General features: G+C 32.9%; 1 protein-coding gene across 1 annotated transcript in view; it reads left to right on the plus strand.

The window, feature by feature from the left end:
* LOC129226164 (protein outspread-like) overlaps positions 1–20422 on the plus strand; it is a 51528-nt gene that overhangs the window by 15156 nt on the left and 15950 nt on the right. The window contains exons 6-11 of the mRNA XM_054860764.1: positions 2591–2919; positions 4248–4453; positions 6567–6656; positions 7613–7819; positions 13422–13949; positions 16022–18769. Coding sequence (XP_054716739.1) covers positions 2591–2919; positions 4248–4453; positions 6567–6656; positions 7613–7819; positions 13422–13949; positions 16022–18769 — 4108 coding nt within the window. The remainder of the gene's footprint in view (positions 1–2590; positions 2920–4247; positions 4454–6566; positions 6657–7612; positions 7820–13421; positions 13950–16021; positions 18770–20422) is intronic.

Genomic DNA, 20422 nt, shown 5'->3' on the forward strand with positions numbered 1-20422 from the left:
TTTTCGAATATTTCAGCAAATAATTCTTCGTTTTGATGTTTCATTCTAATAACTTCATTTTAGCTTTTGAAGAATAAAAGTTAGATTTTAGTAGTAGCTGGGCAATTCCCAGGGGAAATGACTGACATTTTTGAAGCAAAACAATACTTATTTTGTAATATTCAGTGCAAAATATACATTGTAAAAATAATCTTTTCCCATAGAATATTGTATTTTTTAGGTTGAATATAACAGTATAATAAAATTTTCAAAATACATTTTGGATGATAAAAAAAAAAAAATTAAATTAAAGCATTATAACTGATTGACATACTTATTTTTAAAATATCAGTCAGTTCCCTTGTTTTTACTATATCATTTTAAAAATCATTCAAAATGTTTTTCAGGATTTCAAATACACCATTAAATTCAGCTTAAAAATACAATACTCCAGGGCAAAAGATTGTTTGCACAACATATATTTTGTGTTAAATGTTACAAAATACGTATCTTTTTGCTTAAAAATGTTAGTCAGTTACCCTTGAAACTGCTCAGTAGGATGGTTCAAAAAACTTTTTTTTCAGCTAAAGTCCAGGACACCCCCTTTTTTTTGAGACTTACTAATCTATATATATAAAAATGGAGTTTGGTAAATTTGTTCCCTAAGATCTCAGAAATTACCCGGCAGATTTGGCTGAAACTTTCACCGTTTGTTCAGTTTGGTACTGGGAAGCTTTATAGACCAGTTCGAAAAAAATCCGATTGATAGTTCCCTTTTTATTCCAATTTTAGTCCCAATTTTCGCATAAATGCCTCAATATGACGGTGAAAAAATACGTGCACATATTAAAATTATGTGTCCATCGAAAGCGCTTATTTTTCTGCTGAAGATGGCATCTGTTAGAAAGTTCTAAGTTGTATGAAAAACGAGTTATGAGCTTTTTTTGTTCCATGTTCGAAGGCTTTCCTCAACCCAATTCATTATTTAGTGTATCATCTCAACTCAAGCTCATAGCTAGAATTGTTGAATATTTTTGTTTCGTCTGAGTGTTTGAGGCTTTTCTCAAGTCAAATCTCAAAGTAACGTTTTTTCCCCAAGATTGGCTAATAATACAAATACAAATACAAATACAAATACAAATGTGAGGACCAGCAACAGGCTCTGGGCCCAGCTAGGCTGGTCCTAGTTAATTAATTAGTCCCCAATGAAGATCAATGGCCCTCTTAAAGCTATCCACTCCCTTGCTCATTACCGCCTTTTCTGGTAAGCTACTCCAAGTGCCCACGACCCTGCTAAAGTAGTAGTTTTTCCTGATTTCCAAGTTAGCCTGAGATTTAAATAGCTTAAAACAATGACCCCTTGTCCTGCTTTCCCCACAAAAATTTAATCCATTTACATCTTTCATTTTGATAAATTTAAATAACTGAATCATGTCCCCTCTAACTCTCCTTCGCTCCAGGTTATACTTGTTAAGCCTATTAAGTCTGGTATCATAATCTAAATCTGAGAGTCCCCTTACTAATTTAGTTACCCTTCTTTGAACCCTTTCCAATACAAAAATATCTTTCTTCAGATAAGGCGACCAAAACTGAACAGCATACTCCAAATGAGGTCTTACTAAACTCCTATATAAAGGTAGAAGAACTTTCTTAGATTTGTTTGAAATAGATCTATTGAAAAACCCAAGCATTTTGTTGGCTTTGTTACTAAACTTGAAGTCCTGATTAATAAAGATACCCAGATCCATAACATTTTCTGCCTGATTTATGACTGAACCCTGTAAACGATATCTCATACGCTTATTTCCATGACCTAAGTGTAGCACTTGACATTTCCCTACATTAACTGCCATACCCCATTTATCTGCCCACTTAGTAATATGATCTAAATCCTCTTGCATCTGTTTTACTTGTTCTTCATTTTCGACAATCCCCATAACTTTTACATCATCAGCAAAACAATTCATGCTTCCAGAAATATTTTCATTGATGTCATTCATAAATATAATAAACAAAAGAGGCCCTAACACTGATCCCTGAGGAACCCCACTTAAAACATCCCCTACCCCACTTATGCTGTAAAAGTTTTAGCTTCTTACTCAAATTTTAAGGGGGTGCTCAATGACCCCTAAATTTAACATTAGCCGTTCCATAGAAAATGCCACAAATTTAGAAACATTTAAATTCCCCAGCTGTTTTTTTGTAAATAATTATTTTATTGCAATGTATATGCATATTACTGCTGTACATTATAAAATGTAGCATTGTATTTTGTATGTGGCATTGTTTTTTCATTGTATTCCCTATACGTTTGAAGTTTGGAGGAGGGGGTTGAGTACCCTCTTTCAGTTGAAATAGGAAGCTAAAATTCTTCCAGTATATCGCTATCCAAATGTCTAAAAATATTGAGTGGTGTCCCCTTATCTAGCAGAAACTTTTTTTACATGTATTTTTGAACCACCCAACTGACCAGTTATTATTTTCCAATATTAATTTCAGTATCAAAAACATTTTCAAGTTTATGCTTTCTTCTTAAACTAAAGAAGAAAGAATCATAATCTTTTAAGATTATGATTCTTTCTTAATCTGGAGTTACTTTTTTCTTCTTTAGAAACACAATTCAGGAAAAGGTATCAATGAAGACAGAGGAATACAAAAGTTACATAAAGGAAGAAAGAGAGGGAAGAAAGCAACACAGTAGGTCGGATGTAACAAAAATGATACCGTCAAACCTTGACGATAAAATAAGCTCTAAGTCAGATTGGAAAAAAGTTTCATTAGATCTCGAAAGTGCTGATTGTTTGGGGAAAAGTTTCCATAATCCAGTTTATTTGTTGATGTCTGATGTACCATCTGGAAAGAAAATTGACTCATATGAAAATTTTTTTAACAAAGATAAACCAAGGCTACTGAGGAGGCAGTCTAGTTTTGGAAAAAAAAGTAGGTACCTCTGAATTAATTTTATTAAACTTATCAGGCGATAACATTTTTTTAGCCAGTAAAAGTTGTCATGTTATTTAAATTTAAAGTATCCTCAAATATTATATTGGCTTTATATTATAGTTTATGGATTTCAATACTAGATTTGATTTTCAATGTTTTTATAGATTTTGTCATGTTTTTTACTTGTAATTTTAATTTCCACTTTTGACTTCCAGGCTCTAAAATTGGTGTATCATAAAGTTACGTTTTTTTTTTTTTTTTTTGCATTTTTTTTAGCAATTAAAAGTTGTTTTGTAATTCAAATTTAGAGTATCCTCTACTTTATATAGTTTATGATTTCAATACTAGATTTGATTTTTACTGTTTCTATAGATTTTGTCTTGAAATATAATTATTTTTCGGCAAAATTATGTTTTCAGAAACTTTTTCAAAGATGACTATTGCTTCAAAGGCAATAAAATATATTATACTCAGCTGCAACTTTTCTTGTCAATGGAGAAATAAGCTGAGACCAAGCGAAGGAAGTAGTCCCCAGTGCGGTGTCTGAATGTTGGGTGAACTTAGTTAGTTGTTATTAGTTTACTGAACTCAAGCATAAATAACCTTTTTTTTGTCATAAATTCGGCAAATTGTTAAATATTTAAATATTTACGAGTGCTGCAGTGCAGAGTATCACATCCATTTGAATCAAACACGCCAGCCAATAACAGCTCACAGGCAGTTGGCGATCTCCTCTAATTTGTGGAAAGTGTGACTTTTTTTTGTTAACTCGGTTTTTCTTCCGCGCATTGTCATGTCACTGTCAAGAAACTTTGCAAACAAGTATAGTTGAAAGCAGGGGTATGCACAGAAATTTTGGGGCCCGTCACAAATGACTTTTACGGGCCCCCCTCCGTATTGTTTGCCCCCATATTTCACCCCTCATTTTTAAAAATATTGGGCCCCCTTCAGGTTCGGGCCCGAGCCAACAGCCCCTCCCCCCCCCCTCGCCCTGTGCATGCCCCTGGTTAAAAGCATATTATTGATATATTTTTTTATGGAAAATAAATGACAATCTGGTTAAGGTTTTGAAGCATGCATTCATTTCAGTATCAGTATCTCAACAAAATGTTTTTCAAATGATATTTTGTAAAAATTGGTCAGTATAGATTGATTGTTTTTGTTTACAGTGACAGATATGAATGACCAAAAATTGAAATGAAATTTATCATCCTCATGTGGTTTAACCTAAATGAAATGTAACAATTATATACATTTTGTAAAAATCATTCTTCATCTTTACATTGAAATCTTTTAAGTGTATTCATGTTATTTTTTATGCTTAGGTGATCTTCATAAACAGATGCTGCAGTGGTCTGAAAATGGAAATGGAGAATTCAAGAACCGAACTATTCACAAATCCGCTTCTGTTCCAAATGCTGTTTTAAGGGAGGACAATAAAATTTTCTTAAATGGGACAAATAAATCTATTCAAGATAAATATTCAATAGATGCTGTTGATAGAGGAAATTTAAAATCAAATATCAATCAAGTAATATTCTTTTCCTTTTTAGTTTAATTCATGGATTTTTCTTTTCTTGTGCTGATTGTATACGTTACTTTAAAACTTCGAAATTTAAAACTACTTTTATTTGTACTACTTTGTGCGTTTGATTAGCCTTAAATCTTTTTTTATGCTTGCTTCATTTCTATGCAACAGTACTGGTTCAAAAGAATGTACAGATGAGCTCTTTGGCAATTACGTATGACCAGTAATATCAGCCTACTCTACTATAACTATTCTTTTAACAGTATATAATTATGTGTATGTACTATTAACCTACGATTGAATAACAATTGGAAAAAAAAATAGTGCCCGGCGTTCAACTGATATTCGAAAATATGATCTTCAGTACAAAAGGATTGAGGCTCAACTACCTTAAAACAATAACCCCTGGTTTTGCCATCTGTGCAGAAATTTAGTCCATCAGCATCCTCTATTTTCATAAACTTAAATAACTGGATCATGTCCCCCTTTTCTCTCCTTTACTCAAGACTACATATTACGCATTTTTTGCCTGGAATCATGATCTAAATTCGAAAGTCCTTATATAGTCCGACCATGAACAAATGACCTTTGTCAATCATTTGAGAAAATGAGTCTAATCCTTAAGATAAGTAGGGAAAGACGAAAGGACACTTGCCATATATTCGAGTGTAACGACATTTTAACGGAACGAAAAAAAAATTTACTGTTGGTATATTTTTGTTATGTTATTATTTAGACTTGAAATGTTTTAATTTGCAGCAATAACTGCATTGCATTGACAAAAAAATAAAAATTACAAGCTTTGCATTTTTTATTGCAACCCTGCTCTGGCCAATTTTCAATTGAAATTAATTATAGGGGCATTGTTGTCTGTGAACAATGGCTGCGGATAGAAGTAAAATCAAGACCCACCCACATAGAATGTGACCTGTCCAATAAGCCATCTGCCACCGTACAACATTAAAATGTTTTACATTATTGGCTAATTTCTTAAATTCCAAGGTGACACATTCAAGCTCTAGAACCAATGACGAACTAGCAAATTCTGTTCTTAAACTTTCCTCTCCATATCGCCCTTTCACGAAAATGGACGCTTCTGAGACAAGGAGAGGACCAAGGGCCAATTCTTCGCAGTCAGACTTTACTAATCTTATAATTTTCCTTTGAACACTTTCCAAAAAGTCAATATCTCTCTTAAGGGGGTCCGGGACACAAAAATCCTCAAATTTTGCGATTTTTTTTTATAATTTGAAAAATTGCTCCGTTTTTTTCTGCTTAAGAGGACGTTTGAATCTTGTTTCTACCTTAAATAGAACGAAAGTTATAGTTATTTTTGTTGCATGCATCTAACGAATGTGTAGATAACTTTAAAACTTTAAAGGCGTTTTTCTCCATGATGCAATTTTTCCCGATTTCTTGCATTCAAACTCTTATAAGTCAGGAACCGATAGAGATAAAGTAATGAAACATGGAGCATATCTTTTTCAAGCAATTTACTTTAATTTTTATTCGGCGAATTTGAAAAAAACGTTTACTGCAAAAATTATGATATTTTTAAAAAAAAGTATCTTCGAATTTTTCGAAATTTTTCTTCAAATATTTTTTATTTTTTATTGAATCAATATTTTTAAAATCGCCGAATAAAAATTAAAGCTTAGATATTTGTGCATACTTTTTTGAAAAAAAATTGAAAATTGACCAACAATATTTTGAGTTATAGCAATTTAAAGCAACCGCATTTTTTTGAAAAAAAACTAATTAAATTTAAATAAAAAAATAATTTTTTTTCATATTTATGTTATGATTTTGCTTATTAAATAAATGATGAATCAGTTCAAAAAATTTCAAAACTCTAAAGTACATAATAAAAAAATTTTCAAAATGTGTCCCAGACCCCCTTAAGATAAAGATACTCAAAAAAAAAAAAAAGTAAATATATTTTATATGTTAAATAGATAAGCTTGTATCTCACATGTGTTTTGATTCTCCTGTAAAGTTTGTATTTTGTAAGTTACTTAGTTATCATTCTAGGCCATCAATATGTAATATTTTCATAAACAGAAAAGAATGTCTGCTATTTCAATACATATTTGTTTTTCTGCTTTGCAATAAATAGGTGAGAGGTGATCCTGATGGTTGTAATTTAGACTCTTTGCCCTCATCTTATTGTGCATCAACTTCCGAGTTCCTGGATCAAAACACAGAGGTATTAAATGCAAGAATTTATTTTCCATTTGGGATTTTTACTCATTGTCCAACTTTTGTTTTCACCTGATATGCTATTTGTTTATGAGGATGTAAGGATATTAAAACCTAAAAAAGAAATGTTTGATTGCCAAAGCTGTTTTTAGGGCCTTGAAAATGGCCTTATTTATATTCTTCTCTTTATTTTTTTGCTGTGTGTGAATAGCAGTGATAAATACAAATGTAAATATTTTACTAAAATAAAATAAAATTTACTAGCCTATGGTGGGTATGTAGGGGCAGATACAGACTACCATGTTAGGGGGGTCAGGCTAAAGAATGACGCCCCCCCCCCCCTTCCCCGAACGAACCTACGGTTTTGGGCACGAAAACTTTTTTTAAATGCTTGGCCTTGGATGTCAATAAAAAGTAAGAAATCAGTCAGGAATAGGGTTTCTAATGTGCACAAATGTTGCAAATTGATTTCATAAGCAATGAGAGGAGAAATTTCAAAAATTTACTCACAAAAATAGTTAATGAATTAAAAATACAACTGAAATCATTTGCATTTTATTCATAAACCATCAGAACAAATACTATTGTCCTCGATTTTTGTGAGTGGTCATGACCCCCATGAACCTCCCTTTGTGAGTATAATGATGCCACTGTGTGTATAATGATAGAAATTATAGAATTTTAACATTTAAAAATAATAATAAGAGGAAAAAACAAGATATGAATGAAAAATTCTTACATAATGCTTATAATGCCTTGGAATTAGCTAATTGGGAGTTATGTTAACCTTTTTTATGCTGTTTCATTTCAAAGACTACTTAATTGTTTGCTGCTAATTGCAATTTCTGGGAAAAATAATTTCAACAAGCTTTAACTAATTGTTTTTAACTTTCTCATTTTAACTGATGTGGTGATAAAATGAAATGGGCAAGCTCTAATAACTATTGTTTCATGCATTTGCAGAATATATTCTTAAAAAAGGGATGGTTGGTGAAGCAAGATGAATGCAAATGGAATAAATACTGGTTTGTGCTCCGAAATTCTGCTCTTACATTCTACAGTGATCCAATTGCTGAGGATGCTGGTATATTGGATGGAGTTGTAGATCTCAGGAAAGTCAAAAGTGTTTCTGAAGTGCAAAGTAGCAGTGGACATACATTTTGTGTACTGGTGAGTTCCAAGTTCTTTTATGTGAGATGAATGCATTTTGTAGCTATTTTCCTCTCATTTGTCTTTCTGAGATCTTAATCAAAGTTTGGTATAATGTAACCTTTTTAGACTCTTGTGCCACAACAAGCTAAAAAAAAGGAAAAAAAAATACAAATATAAATACCAGATACAGGATCAGGGCCCAACTCTGCTGATCCTTAGTCAGTTTATTAGTCCCCAATGGAAATCAATGGCCCTCTAAAAGCTACCTCATTACTCCCGCTTCCGGTTCCAAGTGCCCACAACCCTACTAAAGTAACATTTTCCCTAATTTCCAGATTAGCCTGAATTAAAAAGATATATTCCTACTAAATTATGTGTTTTTGATCACTTTGAAGTGCCCTTCTCAGTCAAAATTATTACCACGTAATGATAATTCTCTAGTATTATATTTTCATCCATATTTTTAATGTCTTTTAATTCTTAAATTTAATTATTTTATTTCTATTTAACACAAACTGCCAAATGGCAACACGTAATTAAAAAAAGTGAAAAAGACGCACGAGATCGTGTTCCACGAATTTGGTCTTGAGAAAATAAAAATGACGACTTCTTGAAGTATATGTGATGTAAATAAAGTTTTGTCGATTTTTATAAAATAATGGAGTCAAATTCTTATACAAAATTAGGGTGTTGTTATAAACCTTCACAACACTCTCAGTGGTGACCCACGTTTTGGACAAGAAAAAAAGGAAAAGAAAAAGAAGACGGACAATGCTTTATTCTATGGTATGCTCTTCACTTAAAGTCATTCACTTGAAGGGAAATGCTCTGGCCTAAATTTTATTTTCGTGTAAAGATAAATTTTATCTTTGACTAATTTTTCTTTGTTTTAATTTAATTGCATTTGTTTATTTTACTTGTAAATTCTCAGTTAAATTTTAAAATGTCGGTAGAAAGTTTAGATAATGTTGAATTTACCAATAATACTGTACAAAGTGACTCAGTTTTGAGAGTTGCAACCAGATTACCTCCACTATGGAAAAGTAATATAACAGTTTGGTTTATTCAAGTGGAGGCTAGTTTCAATGTTTCACGTATAACAAATGATGAGACGAAGTATAACTACTTGTTATCCGCCATTGACGCAGATACACTTAGCGCTGTTTCGGATTTAATTATAGCTTCTCCAGAGGGAAATAAATATCAAGCTTTAAAAGATAGATTAGTTAAAGAGTTTTCCGATTCGCAATCAAGCCAAATACGGAAACTTTTGTGTGAACTTACATTAGGTGATAAAAAACCATCTGTTTTACTTCGGCAAATGAAAGAACTTTCACGAAATTCAATTACTGACGAATTTTTAAAAACCATTTGGTTAGAGCGTTTGCCAACACATATTCAAGCCATTTTATCAGCATCAACTTCAGAGTTGACTGAACTGTCCATTTTAGCTGATAAAATTCATGAAATAAAAATGGAGCCATCAGTTTGCAAAATTTCAGAAACACTAAAACATAGTGAACAAACGACGCAAATATCAAATTTGCAAAATCAAATTGAGCATTTAACCATGCGAGTTTCTGAATTAACTAAAATGGTATCAAAACGTTCATTTTCAAGAGGTCGTAGTAATCATAGATATAGGTCCCAATCTAGGAGTAGACGAGTTCCAACACCCTCAGATAATCAAAATACATCTGAGTTTTGTTTTTATCATGAAAAATTCGGCGATAAAGCATTTAAATGTCGCAAACCATGCAGTTATGATGCAGTTCAAAAAAACTTGCCATAGCTGCTATGTCTAATAACGATATTTACCCTGACATAGCAGCACATAAACAGTGTAGATTACACATAATGGATAAAAGTACGGGATTAAATTTTTTGGTTGATAGTGGCAGTGATATTTCTTGCATTCCTGCCCATTTTTCATTCAAAGCAAAAACTCCCATCACTTACGTGTATGCTGCGAACGATTCAAAAATAGCTGTGTACGACCACAAGGTGTTAAATATCAACATGGGATTGCGTAGAATATATCAGTGGCCATTTGTTGTAGCAAATGTTTCTTGCCCAATTCTAGGAGCAGATTTTTTACAAAATTTTTCACTACTAGTAGATTTAAAGAAGTCGAGATTAATTGATTCAGTCACTGGTTTGACAACGAAGGGAGAGTTAACTAAAACTCAAAATAGTGGAATTAAATTAGTCTCGGATAATATGGTGTACAAAGAATTATTTAAAGATTTTCCCGAGTTATTGAATCCTATCCCAAATTTCAAAAAACCAGTCAGTCACAATACTGTCCATTATATAGAAACAAAAGGACCGCCTTTATTTTCTAAGCCCCGACGTTTACATCCAAAGGTATTAATCGAAGTTAAAAAAGAATTTCAATACCTTATGGATCAAGGAATATGCCGTCCTTCAAAATCTCCTTGGGCTTCTCCTATTCACGTGGTACCAAAAGCGGATGGATCTTACCGTATTTGTGGTGATTATCGAAGGTTAAATTCGGTCACTGTGCCTGACCGTTACCCTGTGCCACACATACACGATGTAACAAACATTTTACACGGCAAGAAAATTTTCTCTAAACTCGATATTGTTAGGGCATATTTTCACATTCCAGTTTTCAAAGTTGATATTCAAAAAACTGCAGTTACCACACCGTTTGGTAGTTTTGAGTTCTTATATTTAAATTTCGGTTTAAAATGTGCAGCAAATACGTTCCAAAGATTTATTAACGAGGCACTTTCAAATGTAGACTTCGCTGTTGCTTATTTAGACGACATACTAATTTTTTCCGAAAATGAAACGGAACACTTAGAACACATGAAAATTGTATTAGGTAGGCTTGCCAAATATGGTTTAAATGTGAATATTTCCAAAAGTGTTTTTGCTCAAACTGAAGTATCATTTTTAGGACATGATATTTCTTTTGAAGGAATTAAACCTTTAAAATCAAAAGTTGAAACCATTCAAAATTATCCTAAGCCAAAAACAATATCAGACCTTCGACGATTCATTGGATTAATAAATTATTTTAGAAGATTTGTTAAACATGCAGCAAGACTGCTTACCCCTTTAACAGATCAAATAAGAGGATGTAAAAAGAATGATAGCACTCCTATTGAATGGTCTCCAATTTTGAATGACGCATTTGAGAAAGCTAAACAAAGTTTGATTGGCGCTGCATTGGTCTTTCCCTCGCAGGATGGGCAGTTAGCATTACACACTGATGCTAGTGATTTCTCCATTGGTTCAACCTTAAGTCTGCAGACTGAAGAAGGGTTGAAACCAATAGCATTTTTTTCAAAAAAACTGAATACTGCTCAGTTAAAATACTCGGTTTTTGATAGGGAATTATTAGCCATTTATGAATCAGTAAAATATTTTCGACATTTCATCGAGGCGAAAGAATGTATAATATACACTGATCACAAACCAATAAAATTTGCTTTTCAAAAGAAACGAGATACCTACACAAATAGGCAAAGTAGATGGTTATCCTTTATCTCTGAGTTTACAACTGACATTGAATATTTGCAAGGGAGCTCAAATGAAGCAGCCGATGCCCTTTCTCGAATAAGTACAATTAAATTTCCTACTTCGCTAGATTACGCTAAGTTAGGTGTTGAACAAAAATCTGACTTAGAACTTAAATCTGCTTTAGAAAATAAGGAATCTAATTTGGTATTAAAATTACTTACTATGCCTGATTCAAAAACTGAAATATTTTGTGATATTTCTACAGGAAAAGCACGACCTTTTCTAATAAAAAGTTTTCGTAAACAAGTTTTTTTAAACCTACATAATTTAACACACCCAGGTATAAAAGGTTCGACTAAGCTTATTAAGCAGAGATTTGTTTGGCCTTCAATGGCTACGGATATCAAAGTATGGGTTAAAGAGTGTTTAAACTGCCAAAGATCAAAGGTTTTCAGGCACACTAAAACTGAAGAAGGAAAATTTGATATTAACACATCTAGGTTTGCCCATATACACATTGATTTAATAGGACCACTACCAGAATCTGAAGGAAAGAATTACTGCTTAACGGTAATTGATAGGGCAACGCGATGGCCAGAAGCATATCCTATTTGTGATATGACAGCACCAACTGTCGCTAAGACGTTGATGTCTGAATGGATTTCAAGATTTGGTTGTCCAGAAAAAATTACATCAGATCAAGGTCGTCAATTTGAGTCTGAGCTATTTCGACAAATAACTCGATTCATTGGTGCCGAAAAGATAAGAACTTCACCATACCATCCTCAATCAAATGGTCTTATTGAGAACTGGCATCAACCATTAAAATGTGCTTTAAAAGCTCGACGAAATGAAAAATGGACCGAAGTTCTTCCCACCATACTCCTAGGATTCCGTGCAGCAATTAAAACGGATCCGAATGTTTCACCAGCCGAACTTGTTTATGGAACTTCACTGCGACTTCCAGGAGATTTTTTCGATGAACATTGGGTTATAAAAAGCCCTGAAACTATGATACAGAAGCTAAGAGATATATTTCACGATTTTGCTCCTTTACCGACAAAATCACATTCTAATATTAAACCTTTCGTATCACAAGACTTAAAAACTTGCACCCATGTTTTTATCAAAAATGATGGGGTGCGGAAAAGTCTTCAGCCACCATACAACGGACCTTATGTAGTCATCAAGCGCGGCGCGAAACTGTTCAAAGTAATGATAAAAGGCAAAAATGTCACTGTGTCTGTAGACAGGCTAAAACCAGCATTTCTGTCTGCTGACAAGGACAATCTTAACCAACCAGAAGAAGAAATGCGTAAAAAAGATGAAGAAACTTCACATAGGACAAAATATGGACGAACAGTTCACTTCCCAAAGAATTATGGACATGTCATTCTTGGTTAATGCGTGACTTTCGGCAACGCATTTATTATCATCATTACTGGGAAGGGAGTACTGAAGTGCCCTTCTCAGTCAAAATTATTACCACGTAATGATAATTCTCTAGTATTATATTTTCATCCATATTTTTAATGTCTTTTAATTCTTAAATTTAATTATTTTATTTCTATTTAACACAAACTGCCGAATGGCAACACGTAATTAAAAAAAGTGAAAAAGACGCACGAGATCGTGTTCCACGAATTTGGTCTTGAGAAAATAAAAATGACAACTTCTTGAAGTATATGTGATGTAAATAAAGTTTTGTCGATTTTTATAAAATAATGGAGTCAAATTCTTATACAAAATTAGGGTGTTGTTATAAACCTTCACAACACTCTCAACTTAATTGGCAACCAATTTTTTTCAAGAAGAAATCGTAAAGACATAACAAAAAAAAAATTCTGTTGTTAATATTCTTTATTTTCAGCGTACTGTTGTGAGCTCCTTTAATTCTGCTTTGATTTTAACTTTAATATATTATTATGTTAATTCACATTCAGTACTACAACTTAAAAGGAACAGATTCTTGATATAAAGGGGGCACATAGTAATACGTTAATGTGTGTGTGTATGTATATATAGAGAGAGATAGATAGATAGATAAACAGATAAATAAATCATTTGTTTCCTAAACTGAAGAAAATTTTTTTTATTTATTTTATTTTTTTATTTATTTTTTTGACAGATGAAGGATTTTTCAAAGCTTTACCTCTCAGCTGTAACTGCTAAGATTCGAAACAACTGGATAAGAGCTATTCTTCAAGCTGCAAACCTGAAATTCTTAACTACAGAAGACTGCCTAGCTAAAAAGAAACAAGACAGTGACATAAAGTCATTAGAATCACCCAAAGATAAAAAGTCATTAATGTATCCCGACAGTTTGGTATCAAGCTTAGAATCCGAGAAAAGCTCATCGAGTAATGCTAGTTCTAAAACTATTGTAGAAGAAGAAGATCCAGACAGTAGGTTACAAGGTCACAAATCTGTTGCACTCCCTCCATCGCCTCCTTTAGCTAGGACTGCCATATCAAGAGTGAAAGAAAGAGCCAAGACTCGCTCAAATTCTCGAACACGGAGTTCCAGGTTTAGATCCAATGAAATACATGAATCAGATCATAATTATTTAGCAGATAGTGATGATGGAACGACGGATCATTCTAGCTCAAGTATTCCAAATTCAAACACTATTGCTAAAGAGAAAAAGAGTCCTAAGGTATGTCTTCTCTTATGGGATTTTTTCTGCTTTTCTAATGGGGTCATTTCCGAAATTTTAAAAGTTTTTTTTTCCCTGAAAGAACATGCTTAAAAGCATAGGATTTGACCATTTTTAAAATAATATGACTAAGCTTACGTTCAACGACCTCGACCGGTAGCGACCAGTTGGTTGATCACGTGACAGCAATGACGTCAGCTAATGCTAAAGCATTGGAGGTGACGTCATTATTTTAACCGGTGAGCTACCGGTCACTCATCGAACACAACCAAAGTTTAATATTGTTTAAAAATTATTTTAATCAGTGCACAGATTCAATTTCATTTTTTATGCTTCTGCGCATGACATCACTAGTGATGTCATGCCAGTGACTAGTGATGAATGCCATTCACTGATGCCATTTACTCACACTGATGATTTGTACTCACATCTACTGGCAATGATATGGCTGATAACAAGCCTAGGGCATAATTATTTAATTTGCTTCTTAATTATCATAATCTGGAAACGCAGTAGACAGTAAGCATAAGCATTCAGTGCGCCAGTAGAGGCACACTGAAGAACGGTCTTTATGATGTCACAGTTCATCACTTGTGACGTCATAAAGACCACGCCTCATTTGAAATATCGGACATTTAAAAAAATAATTAAAATTTAAATGTTTTGAAGATAAAAAAATGTTCTCGCTCCATGTTTTTTTTTTTTTTGCTCGTTGTATCAACTTTAGTGACTAAAAGTAGTACTTTTGACTGATGGAAACAATCCTATTATAAATTCTTTTCTTCTGCCTCCATTTTAGGTGGGTTTTATTTTGTTTCATTAATTTTTATGCTAAATAAATTTAATCTTACGGATTCCAATACATAAAAAATTTAAAAGCAATGAATAAATATTTTATTAAACAATGTTCTTAACAAAGTTTAAAAAAAAGAAAAAATGCTTTTTAGCTGCAGAGTCATCAGGGTTGTTACAATGTTCATACACTCCTGGAAAACCTGGAAACATCAGGGAAATGGATATCCTTCAAAATGTCATGGAAAAGTTAGGGAATTTCTTTTTTCACTGTTGATCAGAGGAAATCTATGTTTGTCATAATATTGGATTTCCAATAAACTCCACAGAAAACTTTTCAGAAAATATTTTATTGTAAAGACGGACTTATCACAGGATTCTTAATCTGAAAAATGAACATTTAAATCCCCCAAGTTTAACCTTTTTACAGCTCTTTCTAATAGACATATTACGCCTGAAAGACTTTTTGCATGTTAACTGCTGTTTACTAATTTATCCTAATTTTATGGCATTTTAAAATTCAATTGCATCTGCTGCATTCTTATGCTCTTCTTTAAACACTGCTTAGCACCATTCAATCTTCCCTGTCTTATAATGTACTTTGCAACTTAATGTTTTATAAGTTGGCAGATATGAAATATTATCTTCAGCTTTGAAAAGTTATTGTTCAAAAGCTTTCTTTTTTCTTAAAAAACCTGAATGCTCCGATTAGAGTTGAAGCGTAATAAGCAAATACAATCAGCATGCCCAGTAAAATGTTAATACATTGATATATTTATAATCATCCAATGTTTTAAGCACTACTTGTATAAAAATCAAAAAAATGTAGCATGTCTTAAAAACTTTTCTCATTCATTTGATGTTTGTCCTTTGATTTTAACAAAATAAGAGAAATATTAATAATACATAAACAATTGAATGTAAAATAAAAACTTTAAAAATAGTTAAAAAATTGAAATTTCAAATATGTTATGTGCAAAAAGTAGAATTCATAAAATTAAGAAGAATTCATGTTTATTTATTTATTTATTTTGAAAAAGAAATGATCTGTTAGTTTGAGACATGTAAAATAGGTTATTGTAAAATAAATTCCAAAGAGAAAGGTTAAAATCAGGTGTGCATTGGTACTGTAAAGCTTGCGGTTGCCACGTTTTTGCAAAAATGTTGTCCCACTAAATGAAATATGATTTCAATTCATTTTTATCTACTTTCATTTCAAATTTTAATGAAAATTTAATGCAGTGATTTATTTTCTAATTCTAGTTAATTTGCTCTTACAGGAAAGTACCCTCAAGTTTTCAGAAGAAAAAATCCGCCCTGAGCGTCGTCGTAGCTTTAAGCTATCCAATCTTGATTCTACATCATTCCAAGATGGCCGCAAAAAAGTGACAGAGATAAAAGATAAATTAGAAGATTCTTCGTGGACAATATGGCTTGACATTTCAAAATTTTGTAAGGAAGTTGATTCAAGGTTAGATGATCTAGAAGAAAAAACACCAAAAAATGGCCCACATATGAATGGAGAGCAAAAGAAAGAAATTGGAACTCTAGTATCAAGCTTAGGGCGTGTAGAAGAACGATTACACAAGGTCCAAAGTGAACTTGAAAAAGCCAAAGTAAACTTGTTGATGAATAACAAAGATAATGAGTTAGGTTTAAGTTCAAACAAATCTGTAGGTTGTCACTCGTTGAAGCAAGAGGTTTCACGATTGAACGGAATTTCATCTCAAAATGTCCTTTTGGCTCAACAGTTGAACAATGTTCGTGAAGAAAACAGGAGATTGAAGTCAGAAGTAAAAACTGCACATGCATCTTCTGATGACTTTGAACTTCAATGTATATCTTTAAGGCAAGCTAGTGATCAGTTTGACAAAATACATAAATCCCAAATGGAATTGATGGTAGCTAGAGTTGATGATCTAACAAGCAAACTTTTGGCATCTGAAAAGAACGTCAGGCAATTGCGACAAAGGGTGATGAAATTGGAGCAACGTCAAGAGCGCAGACGAAGCTCTTTGAAAGGAAAAGAAGCTCTTAGTTTGTCAAAGGAATATGAATCTAAACTTTCAGAATTGGAGCAAAAAATTGATGCTGTTGAAGGTGTGTTAAAAAGCTCCGAGCTGTCGCAAAACGATTTCTCCAAAGAGAAAGATGACGCTGTAAAAGAATCCCAAAGTTTGCTTATGCGTCTGCATAACCTTGACAAAAAAGTCAAGGATGTTGCAGACACGGTGAACTCACCTGTTGAAGATCCAAGTGTTAAACAGGAAGATATTCCAAAACCTAAAATACGGTTGCAAGTCAATCTGAATGAGAATGCGCCTTCTCAAGACGCAGGCGAGGATTGGAATTCTTTGTCTTTATCAGCTAGTATGACGGATTTATCTAATGCCGATAAAGATGAAGCTTACGAGGACGATCCTCTCTTTTTGTCTTTCCATGACTGTTTAGAAAGCCTTGGACATAAAGTAACGTCATTAATATCATGGCTTAAGACTTCTTTGCAATTGCTTTATGCCCAAGAAAATGTTAGTTCATTTCATTCATCCAAAATCAACTTCATTAGCTCTGAAGCTAGTGAAGAACTGGGGAAACTTGTTTGCGCTCTTGATCATGTTACGGGTAAAACTGACGAGTCATCTGTGTCTCCTCATGATGTTGGTTACATTGTTAGTAAGTTGCTGTATAATATAATTCTCCTACAAGAAATTACTAATGTAATTCACAAAATGAGTGATTTTGAAAAGTACAAAAATGCAATTTTAGTGCAGCATTTGAGCAGAGTCAAGCAGGCGATTTCAGGCATTGAACAATACATTCAGCAAAAATCTAATCCAGTCCATCCTAGTGTACAGAAAACAAGTTTGTGCAATATAATTGCTTGTTTGCTTTTTTATCGAAGTCCTGAAACTACAGTAGAAATCTGTGATGTCAAAAATCTTTTTGAAGAGGTTGATAATCAGAGGCAAAATATATGCAGAGTCTTGTGTGAATTTAAAGAAAAATTTATCGAAAGGTTTTGTACCACTATCTTAGAGCTTTCTGAGGATTCTATTACAGATAGAGCAAATAGTCATAACTCATCTGACCACAAAAATGACTTAAGGCCACTGGGCCAGAAGCAGTTTCTTTCTCATATTAGTCATATAATTTCACAGGTTTCCCAGTCATTCATAACACATATATCAAAATCATTGAATGAAGTCTACTTCTTGTGTTCTAGTTTCCAATATAGTGAAAAATGGACTGATTACATTTGTAAGTTGTTGCAACAAGAACTTAGTCTTTTATCATCTGAAATCAAAAGCATATGCATAAAGCATTTAGAGAACAACTTCTTTTCAAGCAGCAAATGCGGTGTGCTCGTCGAGTACATGCATTGCTCCATTTCCGAACTCGCTCAGATTGTGTCTATTGTCACGGTTGTAGATGGAACTGTTATTTTAATCAAAGATGCAATTTATTGTGAAAATGATAGGTTAAAGAATAATTCTCACAGTAATATTCCACCAAAAATTGACAAAACAGTGCTGAATACATTCCATGAGAGTCTGCAGCATAGAACAATGAGTATTTTGTCCAATCTTCCTCTGTACAGATTCCCCAATGCTTTTTTCAGTTTATGTGATCCAAATGAACTGAATGTAGCACACAGAAGTGTTTCTAGTCTTTTATGCTTCAAACAGAAGTGGAAGTTAGCCGCTGAGAATGAGCGCAAAGAACATCATTTTCAGTTAGAGAAAATATCCGCTAAACTAGCTGAACTCCAAGAGGAACAGAGAAGACGGTTGGAAGAGGGTTGTAAGTCTTGTATTGAGCTTAGGCAGGAAGTTAGTTATCTTCAAGCTGAGCTTGATGAAAGCCGAACTCTTGCAAGAACTGGAAGTCTATGCGAAAAGTGTAGAAACTTAAAATTGGAAATCCAGCATTTAATGGAACAACATGAGAAAGACTTAACAGCTGTACAAAAACTAGAAGATCAGGAATTACTTTGGAAGCAACACATGCAAGAAATTGTTCAAGAAAAGGTAATCTTTTTTTTAGTTACTTTTAATGTAGTTGGGGAAAACAATAACAATGAAACACATATTAGTTTCATAATGTATAATATTTACACTTGAAACACACAAACTGTGTCAATATCTCCCCGATAATGTTCTGTATAAAATATGAGGCGTTATTTATTTTAATGAACATTAACTTCGTCGGTCCACTTAATTCGGGTTACGGATAATCAAATACCCTGCTTATAGGAATATAAATTTGTGGAACAAAAAAAAAACCTATAGCACTAATGTTAAATTTCCTAGCTTTAAGAACATCGATACCCCGCCTTAACGCATATATGTTCCAAGCTTCTTGAGCAAAACTCTTTATTTCAAGTCAAATTTTTTGTCTCATCCTTGGAAAAGGTCACTTTTAACAAAGCACTAAAGGGCCTAACCATAATTTTAGTTGGCTTCTAGCTGTAATCTTATCTAAGGCTGTAAAATGCATCAGGGGTTAGGTATTAGGAAAGTTGGAAGAATTGGACCACATGCAGTGAGCGGGGATTGAAATGTTTCAATGATTGGCTCTCTAGTCCTGTCCGGTCCCATAATGTCTAATGCCGCAAGGAACTCTGCTCCTTTCTGTATAAAAAAGTGGTTCCCTGGGCTATTTAGTTCTTGTTCTGTAAAGAGACATTTGTCAACGACATTGTTAGATTAGGTTTGACATTTCATGAGTTTCTTCAGCTGGAGAAAGGCTTTTTCCTGAATGATTGATGATTTTCTCTTCTGCTTCGGACTGATTGTGTGGTAAAATGAACGCGAAAGAAACTATAAAACACAGACAGATATTACGAAAATTTCGCAAACTCAGTTTCAAGAGTAAACCAAAATGCAGATAAAACTGAGGAAGAGGTCTTTCAGAAAAGATGAAACTAAGTAAATATAAACTTTTTATGTATCCACTTATGTAGTACGTATGTGTAATTTTTTTGGAATTTACACAAAAACATTAAATATTTAAATTTTTGGTGAAATGCATGTCATAATAAGTAATGAAGAGTAATTTTTCATTTATCGTAGTAATAATGAATATGTACCTGCAAAATAACCCAAAAGATGGGTTTCTTGTATTCCTCATAAAATCAAATATCCCGCATAATCAAATAAGGCATGTTGGAACCAATGAAATTTGTTTAATCAGGGCTGACTGTAAGACAAATAGCAATGTTTCTCTCAGATTTAAAATCAACATCGAAATTAACTCTTACATGTAAATTTTTGTGTAACTTGGTTCACCTGTTTCAAAGATTGAGAAATTGACCTCATCATGACTTCCTGAGGGTCCCTAATCTGTGCAAGTCACTACTGTGATAGGAACAGGGGACCCTCGGGTGTGATGATGATGACCTCATCATGTTAAAATCTTTTTGAAATTTTTGTATGTTATCTTTACTACCTTTACAAAAAGTAAAAATAGGGGCACATAAAAGATTCTTATCTTCTTTTCAATTGAAAATAACATTTAATCTTGGAAAGAAAAATGCATTTTGAAAAAACCCAAGAAAAGTTTAAAATTTAATTTGTCTTACTCATGTCTTTAACTTCAAAAGCATTTAATATTTTAACAATTATAAATATATATATGTTAACACTATCCAAGTGAAATTTTTTAAATGTTTAAAATTTCTC

This window comes from Uloborus diversus, chromosome 7 (genome assembly GCF_026930045.1).
Source record: "Uloborus diversus isolate 005 chromosome 7, Udiv.v.3.1, whole genome shotgun sequence".
NCBI lineage: Eukaryota > Metazoa > Arthropoda > Arachnida > Araneae > Uloboridae > Uloborus > Uloborus diversus.